The following is an 18032-nucleotide window of genomic DNA, read 5'->3' as shown; positions in this document are numbered from 1 at the left end:
AATTTGGCAACTGGACTCTCTGGTGGAGTCTCCATAGTAAGTGCCTGAGGGGACATGGAACAAGGGGTGGGTGACATGGCTGATCAGGGTGCAAGGGAATAATACCACTTTGTATCGACCAGTGTTGGGAGTGCTGGGGCATGTGGACTCTGTGACAAGCCTCTAGTGTTGTGCCTTTGCATAGACTTGACAACCGAGCTAAAGCGTCTATTACTCGTGATGCCCATTCCCTGCTATAGCCCTCAACAGTACTTGTGAAACCCCCTGTAACAAAGGCGAGAAGGCTACTTAAGTGAGAATATCCAAAACTACTGTTGCACATAGTGATGAGTGACTTGCCATGCTGTAGTGGCATACATGTGAAGGTGTGCCTGAGGATCAAGGAGTGGAGTGGTGCAGCCAGAAGACTATTGTGCAAGCAGTCAGTGATCCTCATGCTTACTGCCTTCTCATATACGCAGGTGCACTCTGAATAGCCTGTGACCGCTTTCCAACCCACTGTAGCAAAGTGTCCATGATTACTCAGGCATGTGTCTCCATACTATGGACGCCCTGTGACTGCTCTCTGCAGTAGTATAATTAATCAGTGTATACACAATAAATGTCCATGAATTTTGTATGAGACTAGTGTATTGTCTTGTCCACCTGAAATATTATATGCATTTGTTCAGGAATTGTTACTCTATTGAGGTCCAAGGGACTCTTCCAAGCTAAGTCCACATTCCAAGCTTGATTGCTGCCAGTGACTGATGAATCTGTATTGTGAACAAGACTCTAGAAGAGTGCTAGCAATCCTGGGGCTGGCAAACCTTGCCACAAATGAGAACTCTGCACAGCATGCTGTGATCCCCAAGGAAGGGCTTCTCTAATGCTGCAGTTTCTATCTTTTACTCAAACTTAGTTAACTAGCTTTGAGTGTTGGTGCCTTTCTTACTGAGATCCCAAAAGAACCGGCATCTCCTTGGTGCAAAACATTATGCTAGGTGAAAAGTTGGAATCTGCTTATTCATGCAACCAATTCAAACTAACCATCCTGCTCTTTCCTGATATCCTGGAATTGTGTGTGTCTGTCAGTAAAACTATGTAATGCAGCACTTAGCAGTTTGTCAGCACAGTTTGTGAAAGGGTTGATTTGGCAAGGGGAAGCATCAGCCTTAATGTGTGGGAGGGCCGGATCCCGGGATTTTCCAAGAAATTACTTTCCACACGGAATTTCCCGTCTCGTGGAGGACAGGCCAGTTGAGAGAATAAAAGGCTGTAGTAAAGGCAGGGGATTACACAGTCCAGACACTTGAAGCTGAACTTAATCTTCAAGTCTCTATTCAGCAACTTAGCAAGGGAAAGCAGTTACTGAGAAATATCGCAGAGGACTTTTGCCAGCTGGCCACCACAACTGCAACCTGTGAGTATAAATGGAGTGTGTTATTCTGTTTCATTGCTCAGCTAAAGGAAAACCTGACAGATGGAATTCTGTGTTGGTGTTCTTTAAAAGCTGTTTACATTTAAAAGCTATCTTGATATTAAGAACTGTTTTAAAATTAATAATTTCCTAAAAATGGAAATCTTATTTAAGTCTTTAGAATAATTGTTAAAAAGCATGTAGAAAAGATTTTATAGACAGTATTTTATATTGAATTGTAAAAAGTCAGTATTTGTTCTTTACAAATGTGTTCCTTTGATCTTTCATAGCTGTCTGCTTAAAAGATAAAGAAAAGAGAAAACTTTCAGAAACATGATTTGCTTGTGGTTCCTACCTCTTCTTGCTTACGGTAAGTGTGCATGTCTCTGTGTAGAAAACTAGTTGGATGGTAATATTAGTGTGCCTGTTCTGTATGAGCTCAGAATTAAACAGAATTTTTGAACCTGACCTAATTAGCTTGAGTCTAGGTTCACATAGAAAACCGTCTAGCTGCAGTGGCACGTTTCACTGCTTGCCTGTCAAATACATAATTGTCTCCTACAGTGTGCTATGAAGTCTGCAAAGCTTTGTGTGGTCGGACATAGTTTCACAGGCTGAAGTCCCTGTACTTGATGCTGACATGCCTGTTTTGAAGCTTGCCAGTTAATTGTTTATAAAAGAATTGCCACTACTTTTTCTGCAGTTTCAGATATTGACAAGTTTACAATATTTATAGAGCTTCATAAATCCTCTTCTAGAGAGAGAGGAGCGAGAAAGTCAGACACCAATTTTTTGACATCTTTTCATTCTAGGGCTTACAATACTGCAGGGGGTGGATTGTTGGACATACCATTATTCAGACACAAACATGACCTACAGGGAAGCAGAGCTGTGGTGCAAAGAGAGGTATACTAACATGGTTGCCATTCAGAATAAGGAGGAAATCAACTATCTCAATAACTTCTTACCCTTCAATCCGGGTTACTACTGGATTGGAATCAGAAAAATTAATGAGGTATGGACCTGGATTGGAACTAACAAAGAACTGACAGAAGAGGCAAAAAACTGGGCTTCAGGTGAGCCAAATGGCAAAGGGAACAACGAGGACTGTGTTGAAATCTACATCAAAAGAGGGAAGGATGATGGCAAATGGAATGATGAACAGTGTGAGAAAAAGAAGGTCGCCTTGTGCTACACAGGTATGGTATGATAAAGGCCATTCTAGTGTGCCCCTGTGGAGATGAGATGGTGGGTGGGATGAGTTGTTTAACCTAGTCTTACATATTAACTAGCTGACCCTGTAAGCACTTGTACACTTATCCTTACTTACAGGGCTTAAGGGTGTTCTTGTTCTAAGAGCTGGACTGATCTCACTTAGCTTTTCATTCCCAGAGTATTATACATCTTTTATGAGCAAATCGCCAGACTTTGTCTATAATCAGTGGAGAGAAACAGGCTTTTCCGGATGGTGACTTTTATCCCACTCTCAAGTGGGTGTCTCAGCTAGATAAGAATGGCCCTTTTGGAGGCATCTCTCTGACTATAGACCACTGGATTAGATTAGACACTTTGTGTAGAGGTAGCTAAGGCTAGGTCAAAAAAAAAAGATCCAAGTCAAGTATCAGCCAAATTAGAGCTGTGGTGAGTTAGTGAAGAATGTACCTGTTGAGGATTTCTACCTACCGCATAGTATATTGTTCCTTTTGCATTTTAAATATTGCTAATATCTACCTGAGAACAAGTGGTCATGGAGTTTCCCACCAGTAGAATCCTTTCACTATGAGCTAGTCTGTCAAAGGTGTTGATTTCTGAAATGCTTCTGTCAAATGACAGGATAATCTTACGTACCGAACACCCTGTTTTTCTTTTGCTATACAAAGTGCTTGTTTAGTGCCAGAAAGATAAACAAAGCACTAGCCACGTTTCATTAGTGGCCATTGCTGATTCTTTTATAATTTGCTGTATTTTTCTCTTTTTTTTTTTTTTTCCCCAGCTTCTTGCAACCCATCTCTCTGCAGTGGCCATGGAGAATGCATAGAGACTATTAACAATCACACCTGCCATTGTAACCCTGGATTCTATGGGCCTGAATGCGAGTTTGGTAAGATTACTCCATCCTGCTTTTCAATCAGGGTGATGTTCATGCTAACTAGTGTTCAGTTTCTCTGGCTTGTTGATTTATCTACTCAGCCAATGAGGCTGACTGTGTACCTTCTTGTGTTTCTTTGAAGTTGAGCGTTGTGATCCACTGAAGAAACCTGATCATGGGAGCCTTGAGTGCAACCATCCATTGGAGAACTTCAGCTACAAGTCATCCTGCACAGTTCAGTGTGAGGAAGGCTATGAACTGACTGCATTGGAATCTGTATACTGTACCTCTTCTGGGGTCTGGTCCGCCCCTCTTGCAGCATGCAAAGGTGAGCTTCTTAAGCAGCGATAGATGAGCTTTCTACATTGTACATAGCTCTGTAAATGTCCGTGTTGCTTTGTTAGTAGGTACAAATTGAAGTTCTGGCCCATTCCTTTGTAATTAATTATGTGGTGAAGGTACTATTTTATTGCAGCACACAGGACTCTTTGTTCCTGAAGAGATTAAATGGGCAGAATGAATGTTCTGGCCTGGTCTAGATTTCCTTGTGGGGAAAGACTTTTCCCCCTCTTAGTGGAGAACAGAGAATGGAGATGATCTAGCAGTGAGACTGCTCACAACAGGCCAGTTAGCCCTGACTGTAGGAATTAATTTTTGGGGTGTTCAGCTTAGAATAAGCTACTGTTTGAAGGAAATAGAAGCATAAATATCACCAAGCAGCAGTCAAAATGGGAAAATTTTGGATTGTAACTAGTTGCTGACATGAGCTGCAGATGAATTTACAGCCTTGCTTTAAGAGATCTCTCCACTCCTATCTGCTTTCTGAAATGGCAGCATAGTAGATCTCCTTTCTAAAGCTGCTTCCATTTAGTGGATATGTTGCTAATTTTCAGGAAAGAAGAAAAAACTTTTTACAGTTTGATCCAACCTAAGCTCTGTGCTGCCTCTTATGCTTTTCAGCTGTGACCTGTCCTGCCTTAGAAATGCCTGCTCATGGTGCTGTGAACTGCTCCCATTCCTCTGTGGAGCTCACCTGGGGTACCACCTGCGAGTTCACCTGTGAGGAAGGATTTGCCTTGACAGGACCAGCCACGCTGCAGTGTGGGTCTTCTGGGGTCTGGGACAGGCAGCAGCCATCCTGTGCAGGTACCTTTCCTCATCCCTGCTCACTTGAGCACTTGGGGTTGTCAGCATTGGCATATTGAATTCCTGGGACATCTGTGCTGATTGCTCTTGTGATCTGTGTGTTGCAGCTGTGAGGTGTGAGGCTGTAACCTGGCCAGAAGAAGGTTTTGTGACCTGTGACCGAGCTCCTGCAGATCTCACCTATGGCTCACGTTGTGATTTCCGCTGCAGCGAGGGCTATGTTCTGGACGGCCCATCCAGCATTGAGTGCACGGTGCAGGGACAGTGGTCAGAGCCAGTGCCAAAATGCAAAGGTAAGACTTGCTGGGTTGGAAATCATCAATTAAAGCTTAGAGTATCTCAAATAGTCTGAAGAGATTTCCTCATTCAAGTGCAGTCAAGGAGTAACGGCCGTCCCCAGGGTGTTTATAGCACTTTTCATAAGCAGATCTCAAGATGGGGATCATTTAGCCTGCTGTATTAAAGAGGAAACAGCAGTGCAGGGTGACAGGCAACACTCAGGAACTGTGTCTCCAACACATGATAACAGGCTTTTGAAGTGGAGTGTTTTGACAGGAACTCTTTATTCCCTACACTCCAAATGGGAGCCAGTGTCTGTTTATGCAGTCCACTTATGGAATATAATCTGGAGCCAGTCTCAGGATAGCCTGCATGTTTTAGCTGCATGTTTAAGGGTTCTGGCTGGACTGTGCAACATGCTGAAATCCCTGTTTCCTGAGACACTGCTAGGTCTGAAGGGAAGTACTATGGCTCTGTAGGGGACAGCTCCAGGCGGGGCATGTCCTCTTGTCAGCTCAAAGAACAGTGTTTATATTGACCTACTCCAAGCTAAGCTCTGTGCTGCCTCTTATGCTTTTCAGCTGTGACCTGTCCTGCCTTAGAAATGCCTGCTCATGGTGCTGTGAACTGCTCCCATTCCTCTGTGGAGCTCACCTGGGGTACCACCTGCGAGTTCACCTGTGAGGAAGGATTTGCCTTGACAGGACCAGCCACGCTGCAGTGTGGGTCTTCTGGGGTCTGGGACAGGCAGCAGCCATCCTGTGCAGGTACCTTTCCTCATCCCTGCTCACTTGAGCACTTGGGGTTGTCAGCATTGGCATATTGAATTCCTGGGACATCTGTGCTGATTGCTCTTGTGATCTGTGTGTTGCAGCTGTGAGGTGTGAGGCTGTAACCTGGCCAGAAGAAGGTTTTGTGACCTGTGACCGAGCTCCTGCAGATCTCACCTATGGCTCACGTTGTGATTTCCGCTGCAGCGAGGGCTATGTTCTGGACGGCCCATCCAGCATTGAGTGCACGGTGCAGGGACAGTGGTCAGAGCCAGTGCCAAAATGCAAAGGTAAGACTTGCTGGGTTGGAAAATACACTTTTCTTGTCACTGGACAGCACGCTGAAATCTGTATTCCTGTAAGGTCCTGGCTCTGAACTAAACTCTGTTCTGCCTCTCATGTTTTCAGTTGTGAGTTGCCGTGCCTTAGAAATGCCTGCTCATGGCTCTGTGAACTGCTCCCATCCTAAAGTCAAATGAATTTGAAAATACAGTGTAAATCTACTAGTGCAAAAAATAGGGCTAAAGACAGGAAAGTCCTTAATGACTCTTAAAAATTTCTTTCTGTATTTCAGTTTTACAGTGTGAACCACTGAGCTCTCCTGAGAAAGGCTCTATGGATTGCTCACATGGTGCTGGGAACTTCACGTACAACACAGCTTGCCACTTCAGCTGTCAAGAAGGATGGAGGCTCAATGGTTCTCATGTTCTTGAGTGCAGTCATTCGGGAAACTGGAGTGCTAGTCTGCCCACATGTGAAGGTATCTGACCTGTGAATAGCCACAGAGATGTGGCACTGGGTTTCTAGTCAAATGAGGTACGGAAGGGTGAAGGAGGTAACACCAACCAGTGAGCTAGAACTTCTAGTGAAGTCCATGAATTAAAAAGCCCAACAAAATCTCTTAGTATGTTTGTTGAAAATAGAAAGGGGAAAAATTCCTAAAAGGTCTTGCTGAAAAATGTTGATTTCTTATCCAAAAAAACCCCTGCAACCTGATTTCGGGTTGTTTGGTTTGGTTTTTAATTAAAATATTTCTCATATTGAGCTTTTTCCATATGAATAAAGAAAAAAGCTTTTCTAGAGAAACAGAAACTTGTGGGGAAATCTGCATTCATAAATCTGTTTCTTAGCGGAAAAATTTCTAGATTTGTTAATTTGGTGTGATAGTTTCTTGGGTGAACTCCTCAGCCAAAAGACCTCACAGAGCTTTTCTGTCAAAGGCTGTAATTTTACCGGGTAGAAGTCTCAGCCTTGCCTTCCCATTCAAGGCAGTAAGAGCTCTGTCCCTGTCCTCAGTGGGAACATACTTGGTCTGCCCAAAATGCTTTTGCTTGAGGTCCTAAAAGTTCAACTCCACTTTATTTGCTTGAGCAGAATTTAGATACTTGAATAATTTCATTGATCTCAATGGGATTGATCAAAGAGGAAGACAGCACAGTGGAAATTAAAATATGAAGTGAAACATGAAAAATAAGATGAGCATAAATTGTCATGTGAGGCTGGAGGTTAGACAGATCCTGGTATAGCTAGCTTGTTGCCTTGCCATTGCTTTGGCAATGGGTGGGATAATTTTTAGCATGCAGCTATTTACCTTGTGTACAGGATGTGTCCTGTCTCAGCAACAGAAAACTTAAGGGTTACAAGCTGCAGTTCTGTTTCCTCTTGAAGAGCACAAGGAAAAGGAAGAAGTAGAGAGGGCTTCAAAGACCACACATGCTTCTTGATCTCACTGAAACTTTCTCATCCTTTCAGCTTCTGAACAAGTCAGCTATGTCTCTGTAGGCATAGCAGCCACAAGTGCCTCTCTGTTGTCTACAGCATCATTCCTCCTTTGGCTTGCAAGACGTTTCCGAAGAAAAGGTGAGCAATTGGACTGGGTCCACTGGTTTTATTTAACTTTCTGAAAAATTTTCAGTGGAGGAAAAAAAACCCACACCTCCAAACCCCAATACCTTGCTTTTTGAAAAAGTAAAAATTCCCATACAAATTCCAAAATTATTTTCAAGAAGCCTGCATGCATGCCATGTTTGGCTTTTGGATGAACATTTAAAAATCAAATATAGTAAAAAATAGTAAAAAACCCAAATGTTTAGAAAACAAGAATTGGAAGGAAAAAAAAGCAACATTCTATTTATCAGTAATTACTGGCAGGGAAAGTGAATGGTAATTTGGGATGGGGCTAATGACAGCACAGTAATAACTGCCTGTGAGATTTGTTGCTAGATAATGGCTTTTTATCAGATATTCAGAAATGAGAGGTTTTTTAGTAGAGGAGAAAGTTTATGTGAGGGGGCTTTCATCTTGAAATGCTAATACCTTTTCTTATTCTTCTTGCAGCAAAGAAATTTACTCCTTCCAGGTAAGTTGTGTCTCAAAAAGCAGCATGAAAAACACTTTGCAATCACTTTGCTAAAATCCATTTGATATAAAACAGTTGTCATTAAAGTACTTTTCATTTCTGTTTTTTATAGTAGCTGCCAGAGCCTAACCATCGAAGGTAGCTTTCAAAGTGCTGGCCAAAATGTCTAACTCCAGGTGTTTCAGGTAAGCACATGAGATAGCTGCATTGTCTTCCTTTTAATCACACAAGAAATCAGAGCTGTTAATTGCTATACAGTTGCTGAAATAGCAGTATGTGCTTTGGGGTACGTAATACGCACCTTGGCATTGCATGCAAGTTCCTAACAAGACTGATGGATTTATTGCTTTAGAAATGGTTATTCAGCTCCTTAAGGATGATTGTGCTTACATTCTGTCCAGCTGCATATAGTATTAGGAACACTTTTGTCTGTTTTTGCTACCTGCTACGTACAAAATTCCTCTGAAATGAGAGCAAATACAAATCTATGCCAATTTTCCAATTTATAGAGGAATTTTGTTCTCTCTGCAGGAATTGAAGCCATCTTTACTTATGTCTCAGAGATTTCCGGAGAATGAAACTGCATGCAAATCAGCAGCTGTCCAGATGTTTTTACCTCTTGCTGACAAGATGATTGACCTTGTGTATTGCTCAGAAATTTTGAACTCAAGCTGTCTGATATTTCCATTGAAGACAAGCAGAGAGTAAAACTCTGGCCTTCTGGCAAAATACTGTCTACATTCAGTCATGTAGTTATCATAACTGGGAGCTTGCCATCTCTTGTCCAGATGGTGAGCAAATAGTAAGCTGCTGCCTAAAGAGGAGGCTGGTTTCTCCTCTGGTCTGCTCAAAGGTACCTAGGTGAGGTGAAGACATGCATTATTTCACATCACTTACTTCACTGCTGGAGATGTCTTCTCTGGAGACCTATGGGTTATACTTGCAGAAACAGAATGATTGGGATGAAAAAATTGACCTGGTTTATTGTTGAAGTCAGTATATTTTAAGAGGATGTCCCAGTCGGTAAATATGGCCTGTAGCGATATGGGCAATTATTTGGGTTTCTGCTGCATGTCCCAGAAAGCTTAGGGACTTTAAACTCTTTCTTTTTTTTTTTAATAGCACTAGGAATCATAGTGCTTATACTAGGTACTCTGGTTTCTGAATGCAGCAAGTAGATCTGAAATGATCTCATCCCTGTGGGATTATGCACTGTAATACAGGTGTATACATAAATATTTAATTGTGTGATTCTTTTTTTTTTTTTACTGTGGATATTTCTGTGCTGTTAACTGTAAATGTATTGCAAAATACCGGTTCCTGAGTAGGTCTGTGGCCATTGATCTGGGCCCAGGTAATTTTAAAATAATTCAGAGGTGTTTGTAAGGATTTCATGCTGCATATTATTTACAAATAAAGTGGAAGCCTGAGATTTGTGTATATATATTGCAAGTGTGATTTATTAAGCTGTTAAAGGACTTCAAATGAGAAAGTCTTAATAAGTTATGTTTAAATTATAATCATAAATTAAGAATCTCTGACTTAGAATCTGATATATATTGTCCTATTTGTAACAGTATTTAATAAAATGTTTTAAATGTAATGCTCCCTTTTTGGAAATGTACATCATTTAAATGAGTCAGGTCAGCCCTGCGGGATACGGCTTCAGCAGCAGAATGTGAGGGGTTGGGGGAAGACTGGCTAAATAGCAAGACTGTCCCTTATTTAGCTTTCCATGTTTTCATAGCAGTCAAGGAGAGCGTAGCCAGCAGATGGCACTGACTGCCTGGGAGCTAGCACAGCCAGGGCTGGACCCCAAACCAGCATCCCCAGTCCTGAAAGGAAGGCAGAAGGCTCAGCGATGTGTCCTGTAAAGCAGGTGCCTGGACCAGCGGTGGGCTTTGTGAGAGGCATGCTCAGGAGGGAGAGGAGAGCAGAAAGAGAAGCAAGTAGGTGATCTTGGTGCATAGTTAACAGCACAAACCCCTCAGCCCATGCAGGTCTTTTTCAACCCTTTCTGCTGGGAAGCTAGCTGAGTGCTGGGAGACCATGGGCTAACAGGTGAAAGCACAGCTCTGGGGATGAGGGATGACTGCTGTCTAGGGATCTCCACTCCCACCCTGGCTTGGGCTGTAGCCAAAGACTCTGCCATGAGCTAGTGCTGGCCAGGTGCCAGGGATGGCCAGACACTCCTGTGGCCACCCTTCCCCAACCCCTGACATAGCCAAGGAAACTGCACGGTGGCTCTCCATAGCTGCTGCCAGCAGCCAGCCCTTGATGATAAACCATTAAACGCATTCCTGCCCTAGGCAAGGCTCAAGACAAGCCATCAGGCCTGTGAGCAAGGGAGTCAATTAAGAGGTGCTGTGCCACAGTGGACAGGGCCCATTGCTGTTTATCCCAAACCGATTAAGAAACTGAGAGCGGCTGTCAGCGCTTCCCCCGCCTTGACAAGGTGGGGCCCAACTGTGTGAGCAGATGTAGAGCAGTAATCCTTCAGGTTCCCTGAGGGGATGTAGAGATTAGCCCGAAACGCCCTGCTCTGAATCCCGGCTGGAGCTGTTTTGAGAGCTAAACCACCACATGGGTCCCCCAGCCTGTCCTTGTTGTTGTCCTCTACATGCATGGCCCTGTAGCATCCTCTGGAGAGAGCTGCTCAGGCCAGCATGGCTCCTACCCTGCTGCAGTCAGGGCAGCCCAGCTTCTCTTTTCCCAGGAGCTGACCAGAGCTGGTGCTTCTAGCAGCTTTCCCTGGGATCTTACCGGGGCTTTATAGCCAGAAAAGAGACTATGAAATTATCCCTTCTCTTTCTCCAAACCTTCATCCCTTGTGACTTCCAGAGGCAGCAGGAGTGAGATCACATTTCAGTAGGATTAGTCCTCTATCTCTCCCATATATCCCCTAGGCCAGACAAAGACTCCCTGAAGGGGATCCCCTTCCTTCCAGTGACTTACAGGTTACGTCTAGCCTCTGAGTTAACATCAGTTCAGGGCACAGGTAAAACCCTAGCCTGTGCTAGTCCAGTTTGCTTGATTCTTGATCCTCTCCTGGCACTGTTTTTCCCTGCTTTGGGGTATGAATTACCAGCTATGATGGCATGGTATGTCCAGGCCTTCAAGATCTTCAGGAAGTCATTTTTTTTGCAGTGGATGTGTCTCTGTCGCAGTGACTGTGAACACAGCTCTTCTGTTGTTTGCTATCTGTATAGTTCCTGTGCTGGCAAGAATGGCTGTGGGAACGCTTGCTGCCAGGCCGTGGTTTAGTAACTCAATTGTGTCACTCCTCTGTATGGTGCGCTGCTGTGCAACCACCGAAGGGCCACAGGGTCTTTGCTGGAGAGACTTTCCTTGTTTCCTGTTGTCCCATTTCCCTTAAATTCCTCAGCTCTCCCTGGGCCTGTGGCATTGCTCAGAATGGGATCCGTGTTTTGCCTGGCATCTTCTTTTGGAGCGGATGTCTGCTTGTGCCATGACCTATGGAAGCTGTGAAGGTGACATTAACTGGGAGGCACGCATGTCCTTTCACAGCTCTGCGTGTTTGCTGCTTGGCAAGAGAATGGTTTTGTGGTGTAACTTAACACATTCCTGATGAACCGAGCTACCTGGGTGGCTTTAGCTTTTTACATCTGCAGACGGACAGAAAGGGACTTAGAAACAAAATTTCACTTAAAGTCTCAGACAGGTAGTGTTTGATTTGGGGTGGGTGTCTCTGTGGCCCTTGGTATAAGTATAAGCCCTGCCCAGATTGGGTGTGTGCCTTCTGTTTTCATAAGTGATTAGCCATCAAACAAGCAGTCATTTACCAAGGCCTGGCTGAAGTTGCCTTCCAGAGCTCCAGTTTTCAAGGGCTGGACTGGACCCAGCATTTGGCCAGCGGTTCTTCACTCACAAAGATAGGTCACTACTACAGGCTGTGGAGACTGGAAGTCTTCGCAGCTCCTTGCGTGCTTTGCTGAGGACTGGCAGCAGGAACTTTGAAGCAGCCCCCGCAGGAGTTGGTGTTGTGATCAAATCACTAACCTGCCCAGCTCCTGCTCTGGGAGCTGTCAGAGGGTATTAGGGCCAGGAGGCCAGACTGCAACATACAATGTCTGTGCAATGCAACATACTCAATCCTCTGAGTCTGGTTTCTGTCCTGAGTCTTGTTCCTGTTTGAATTCCTCTGATTTTTGCAGGGGGCTGGCTCCCTCGTCTCGGCTTGAGCATGCTGCTAATGTGTGGCTGGTGGTGGGTGTTTGGTGAGGGTCTTCAGCCCATAGTCCTGGTGGAGAAAGTTGATGTGGTGAGTTCTTGGTCAGGGACAGAGAGGATCACAAGATTGCTGTTCCCTGGGAGGCATTAACTCGTATCAAATGAGAAATACAGCATGGGCTTGCCCATGGACAGGCAGGCCATCCTCCTGTTGGTAGTGGGCAGCAGAAGCTTGGTGGAGGGCAGAAAAGCAGGCATCAGGGCCCAGCCTGTCATAGCGTTTGCACAGTTGTACTATGGAGCTCCGTAGCCTGGTTTACGGCCTCTCTCATGCACGCCTTTAGGGTGAAACAAGAAAAATTGCAGATTAGATTTGGCTAGTGGAGTCAAAACCTGCTGGATGGTTATCGCTACTCACCTGGCACTATTAAATCTCACCTAGAAGGGAGGCAGACTTGGCCAACACAGTTCAGCTGTGGCTCCAGTGGTGAGAAAGAAATCCACAGCCCAGAAAGTGTTTCCACAGCTGATGATGGCCAATGTTTTTTCCAGCTAGGGAAAGCTGCTGCCAAGAACAGGACAGCGTGCAAAAAGCACAAATGCCTCCTCAGCAAGGCAGCAGATGCCCCCGGGCAGCTGCCAGCAGGTTTTCTACCTGCCTTCCCACTTCAGGGAAGGACATTCCCTGAAAAGCCCAACAGTTGCTTTGACTTTCAGCCTGGGCCAAGTGGGACCTTCATCAACTTCTCGCCTCGCCAGCTGCCATGAAAGCAGTGATGGCAGGTGTGAAATTGCAGCTGACTTGCTTGCTTCTGGCACTCCAGTGCTGTCATTTTGGGCTTTTGACAGCCTCTGAGTGGGCAGGAAGAGGGAATCGCACTGCATCCATGCCTTCTGGAGCAGGCCTGTCATGGAGCGACTTGGGTGGAAGGAAAAGGGTTAAAGCGGAGACAGGAAACACTTGTTTTCTGTTCAGGGCTTATTCCACAGGATGATTTCTGGGAAAGGAGGGGATGCAATCAGGCAGGTCATGTTCACTTTGGGATCTTGGGAAATCAAGCCCAGCCTGGCCTAAACCAAGAGGAAAATATAGTGCAGCCCACGCTGCACGAAGCAGTGGCGTCCCTGCTTCCCCTTATCTCGTGTCAGCGCAAACAATCCAGATGATAACATAAAAATCAGACATGGTGAAATGGTGGCTTCACATGAACAACCAAGATATCCCATGGGGAAATGATACGGTTTGAGCACAAAGACAGTGGGGGTAGTCCTAGAAAGCCCTATCCTAAGGTAGAGAGAAAGGGCCCTTTCCAGTCCTCACTGTATTTCCTCCTTCTCCCTTGCCTCAGTTGGTACCAGGGACCCCAGCTTGGTCCTGGGGTGGAGAGTAGCGGATGCTCTGTGTGTCACGGGACTGTTCCCAGACTGGAGTCTGATCTGAACGGCCCTTGAAGGCAGCAGAGGAAAGCTCTGTAGATGAGTTAGGAACTGCTGGGTCAGTGTCAGAGAATGGAGATCTTTTCTACTTTACAGAGAATCACTTTTGACCAACACAACCCCTGCAAACAACCAGATGTAGCAAAGGTTCTTCTACTCTGTCAAAGGCACTTGTGGAGAAAAATTCAGCTGTGTCAGCAAGGCAGAGGACAACTAAAGGCAGAGGATTTGGCTGAAGCACTTGATAGTCATGAAGTAGTCATCATGGAGTCATGCAGGAGGGAGAAGGGAGACAGCCCACGTTCTCCACTGCTCTCCCTCCTTTCCTGGGGAGAAGAACAGCTCCATCTCTTTTGCGAGACCCTTCTTGCCTGCCATTTCTGCTCTTCTCTCTGGCTTTTTTGGTCGGGACAGGGCTTGGGGTAGAGGTGAGAGACCCTTGCCACGTGCTCTCAGAGGGGACAGTGGCAGCTTGCATTGTGTGGGCAATTGGTAAAGCCACAGTGAATTTTGTGCGCACTACTCAGATGTGCAGAGTTTGCTCAGGCTGCTGGTTTATTTGCACTAAAGACAGGCCAGCCATTCACCTGAATGCATTTGTCACTCTGCTCTTTTGAACTGGGGCAGCTGGATATTACTGTTGAGGTCAGTATAGATTGATCTGGTTGATTTTCTTTTCCCTCTCTTAGCTCTTTCTTCAGGAATATTCAGTGCCCTGTTTAATTTGCCCTGCCTGAGTAGAGGGTTTAGCTTCTGATCAGAAGTATAAAATCCCAGCTGATGTGCCAGGAGAGCACTCAGCATGTTAAAAAATCCATGCCTTTCCTAACGTTGAGTTTAAAATCCAGATTTTAAAAACATACTGGACATAAAAAGTTTCTTGTAAAGTAACTGTAATTACTTACAAGCAAGCATCTGGCTCACTGAAGTCATGTAAGTGCTGAAAAGAAGTCAGATACAGATCACCCTTTTCTCCAGACTGCAGTTCGTTCAGTTTGGCTGCATTAAATTCAGAAGCAGTTCCTTTAGGTGCTGACAAAAGTGTTTCAACTGCTGCCAGGCAAAGCTAGTAACACGCACACACGCGCCCGCACACACACGCACAATGGGTCAGTCAATGCTTTGCTTTTGTCACTTTTGCTTCCTATTTCCTTGCATATACACAGGGCAGATTTTGGTTCTCAGCCCATTAAATGGTGAATGACCCTTCTCAACATCTTTCCCTGTGTGCTAAATGGGAGCAAGTCTTGCAGGTCAGACTTTCGGTGGCAGAAATTGGTGATGGAGACTCTGTGGACTTTTAAAGCACTTTATTCATGTTCCAGCATGAGCAGGGGAAATGGAGATGATTGCAAACAGCAGACAGATACGCTTTGCTTTCACGTCGGCGTGAAGTGTAGCGCCGGAAAGTGATTCTGCCTCAGAGAAATGTGCCGTGCAAAGATGAACCATCTGTCTTGGAGGAGTTTTGGGAATGTGGACTCCCCTGGACTTTGCAATGAGCAAAGCTAACTCTGAAGAGTAGGTTTCTCTCTGAGCTTGCACCTGAGGAAAGAACTTGTCAGAGGATCCTAGGAAATAGGATTTGAGGAGCCCTAAGAAGTCACCTACTCCAAACCCTCATCCCAGGCTGTGAGTGATACTGCAGGTGGAAGTTGGTGCTGTGCACTCCGTGCAGAAAGCAGGGGCTCTCTGACAGGAAACTGGGTGGCTCCCAGTGCAGTGGCACCCCACGTCTGTGGGGATGCTCCAAGCAACCCCAGGGATTTGGGTGCACAGGTCCCAGACAGCGGGGGTGATTTGGTGTTTGAATCAATTTGGCTATTTCAGAAATCCCAAGCTGGGGCTATTAGCTCTTCTAACACCGAGGTTGTGGCCTGGAAAAATGAGCACTAGGGTTTAATTTCCCGGCACTGCTGATGGCTAAGCCTGGGAAATTCGTGCCTCTACCTTGTGTCTAAAACAGAATGATACTGAACTCTGTAGAGAAGAGCTTTGGGACTTTCCCAGGGAGAGCAGAGGACCTATACCAGGGTAATGAGAACATGTCCTGTTCTTATCCTCCTGCCCTCTCTACCTGCTGCAGGATACGAGGCCAAACAGGCCTTTGCTCTGATCTGGGACAGCCGTCTTTCTGTTCCCGTGTCTGGAGCCTTCGGGGTGTTTGGATGCTGTGGGAACAGGTGCAATAGGGGACCTAAAAAACAACAGATCGGAAAACATATGGGACTGCCCTAGCTCTTAATTAACCTAATTGCTGTAGCTTCCACAAAGGTCTGCATGTTTGCCTAGCATCTTGTTTCCGGTGCAGGCAAGCACCGGTCCCTGTGACAGAGTGCAGACACAGTAATGTTATCAGCAGCCCCTTCCTTCCTAGAAGGGGCCCAGCAGGCCAGACCACCTCCATAAAATCCAGCTGGTGGGCCCAGGGTGCAGGTCCTCATGCCTAGATGTACCAACCACCCCTCCAAAGAGGTGTTGTAAGCTTCTCTGGAGAGAGAGCAGGGTGAGGAATGGGTTTTGAAAGCTAACAATGGTTATTACAGCCCAGTGGTTTGACTTGTCTGCCTGTCCTCCATCAGAGCATGTTACTTGCTGATTGCTGCTGCAGGGGCAATGAGTCAGTCAGGCTGCAGGTGGTCAGCTGATAAATGTACTGAGCCAGCTCACCTGCATGTTCGAAGGCACAGTAAAACCACTAGATATTTATAGAAAGAAATTGCATCCTGACTGGTGAAAAGAGAACGCTCTAAATGCTCTTTGGTTAAAGAGCACAACTGGGCTGTAGTCCTTTCTTCAGGACTTCAGACCAAGAGAAAGGGTAGTCAAGAATCTTTACTAACCTCTTTTGATGCTCCGACAACAGCAAGTTTTTTTCACTTCAGAGTCACTCTTCCTCACTGAAAGTATTTGGAGAACAAAGTCACTCCTGGTTTAGTTAAACATTTGTCTTTTCATGGCACTGTAAATAAAGCTGTTGTCCTAAAAATACTACAGATACCTCAAAGTTTCCTGAGGTTCAAAGATGTCCTCTAACAACAATCCTTGTGTTGTGCTGCAAACTGAAATTTGAAATCGTTTGTCCAGATGTGTGGTATAGAGCAGCCCAGCCGGCCAGCCTGCTCTTTGTAAGGGAGCAGCTATTCCCACATATGAGTTTCACTCCAGCAGAGCCTGGATCCTCTCTAAAGCTCACGGGCTGGAGACTTGAAGCACAGCAGAAGGAGCTGCCTTGAGAGGTGCAGAGATGCTAGCAAGCAAAGAGGGAGAGTGCATTATCTGATGTGGGCACATCTTGTCTGGCCAGCCAAGCCAAATGTTTATCACCTTTGGATTCACCATGCTGCCCAAAAAGCAAAACAGACGTGTAGTAGTGTTGGCAATCTCTGTAGGAACCTCCTGTCTGCCAGATTCTCTCTCCCTGCCCTCCCAGCAGGTGCCAGCTGCATTTTTGCTTTTTTTCATCCTATGATCATGTTTCATCAAAGCAAGCACAGTCAGGGGATGCAGAGCCCAAAGGCTTACTAAAATTAGGCCTGATCTTTGGTCTTGTTTGTAAGTCATTTCTAGGCATGGTGACATCTGACATCACACAAACTGGCTAAAATCAGGGTTTGCAAGTCCTAAGTGCAGCTATGTTTGTATTATTGTTTGCAAAGTCCTTTGGAGCAGCTGTGTGCCTGTTAGAACAAAACAGCAGCACAGAGGCACAGATCAAAGAGCCCCAATGAAATAGGTTTCAACATAGACAAGCAGCCTATGCTATCAAACTAGCTGACAAAGGAGGATCACGGGAGAAGCACCACGGCTGTGATTTTGACACAATCAAACCATATTCCATGCCCATGACTCAGTACTGGAGTCACACAGATTCACTGTGGAGATCTCCGGGTCTTCTGCAAAGATAATGAAGGAACAAGATGTTAAGTCCCAATTAAGTTAATGGGGCTTAAACAAATCTTTGAAGTTGAATGTAGTGGTTTGTGTTTTAGTGGATCTGGATCTTGCTAAAACTTCCCTTCCCCCTTCTTCCCATCAGAGCTACTTAAATAACAGTGGTTAATAAGGAGGAATTACGAACAGCAGTTCAAACCCCACAGTGTGACCAGAATAGCTGTTTGGAATGGCTGTATGAAATACCTTCAAAGAGGTGATGAATAAGCAGCAGAACCAAGGAGGGAGAGTGAAAAGTGTGGTTTGTGCCTGTTTTGTAAACTTAGTTCATGTGGGTTTTTCAATGAAGTGGAAGTATTGATGTCAGTCAGGTCTCTGGTTTGGCTGATTGCCTGAAGTGCTGTGGAAATCAGTGCCCATTGGTAGTGCTGTCCTCATGCCTGGGCTAGAAGAACATTCGTTTGATGC

The 18032-nt window shown here is 45.3% G+C and overlaps 1 protein-coding gene across 1 annotated transcript; it reads left to right on the top strand.

Annotated features, from left to right (window-relative positions):
* The first annotated feature begins 1732 nt into the window (after nt 1–1732).
* Nucleotides 1733–8212, top strand: SELE (selectin E). Its single transcript, XM_059821946.1, has 12 exons — nt 1733–1769; nt 2212–2598; nt 3393–3500; nt 3631–3816; nt 4449–4634; nt 4742–4927; nt 5495–5680; nt 5788–5973; nt 6258–6443; nt 7436–7543; nt 8021–8042; nt 8155–8212. The coding sequence occupies exons 1-12, from the start codon at nt 1733–1735 to the stop codon at nt 8210–8212; spliced, it is 1836 nt and encodes a 611-aa protein (XP_059677929.1).
* Nucleotides 8213–18032: the final 9820 nt, after the last annotated feature.

The sequence above is a fragment of the Gavia stellata genome, chromosome 10 (assembly GCF_030936135.1).
Source record: "Gavia stellata isolate bGavSte3 chromosome 10, bGavSte3.hap2, whole genome shotgun sequence".
NCBI classification, from domain to species: Eukaryota; Metazoa; Chordata; class Aves; order Gaviiformes; family Gaviidae; genus Gavia; species Gavia stellata.
Note: the sequence above shows the minus strand (reverse complement) of the source record. Positions and strands in the feature narration are given on the sequence as shown.

Bases quoted from the DNA above. Each gene is read 5' to 3' on its own strand.
- SELE (XM_059821946.1), top strand. From the start codon at position 1,733: ATGATTTGCTTGTGGTTCCTACCTCTTCTTGCTTACG. The intron at 1,770-2,211 runs GTAAGTGTGCAT...TTTTCATTCTAG, and splicing joins CCTACCTCTTCTTGCTTACG to GGCTTACAATACTGCAGGGG. The intron at 4,635-4,741 runs GTACCTTTCCTC...TGTGTGTTGCAG, and splicing joins GCAGCAGCCATCCTGTGCAG to CTGTGAGGTGTGAGGCTGTA.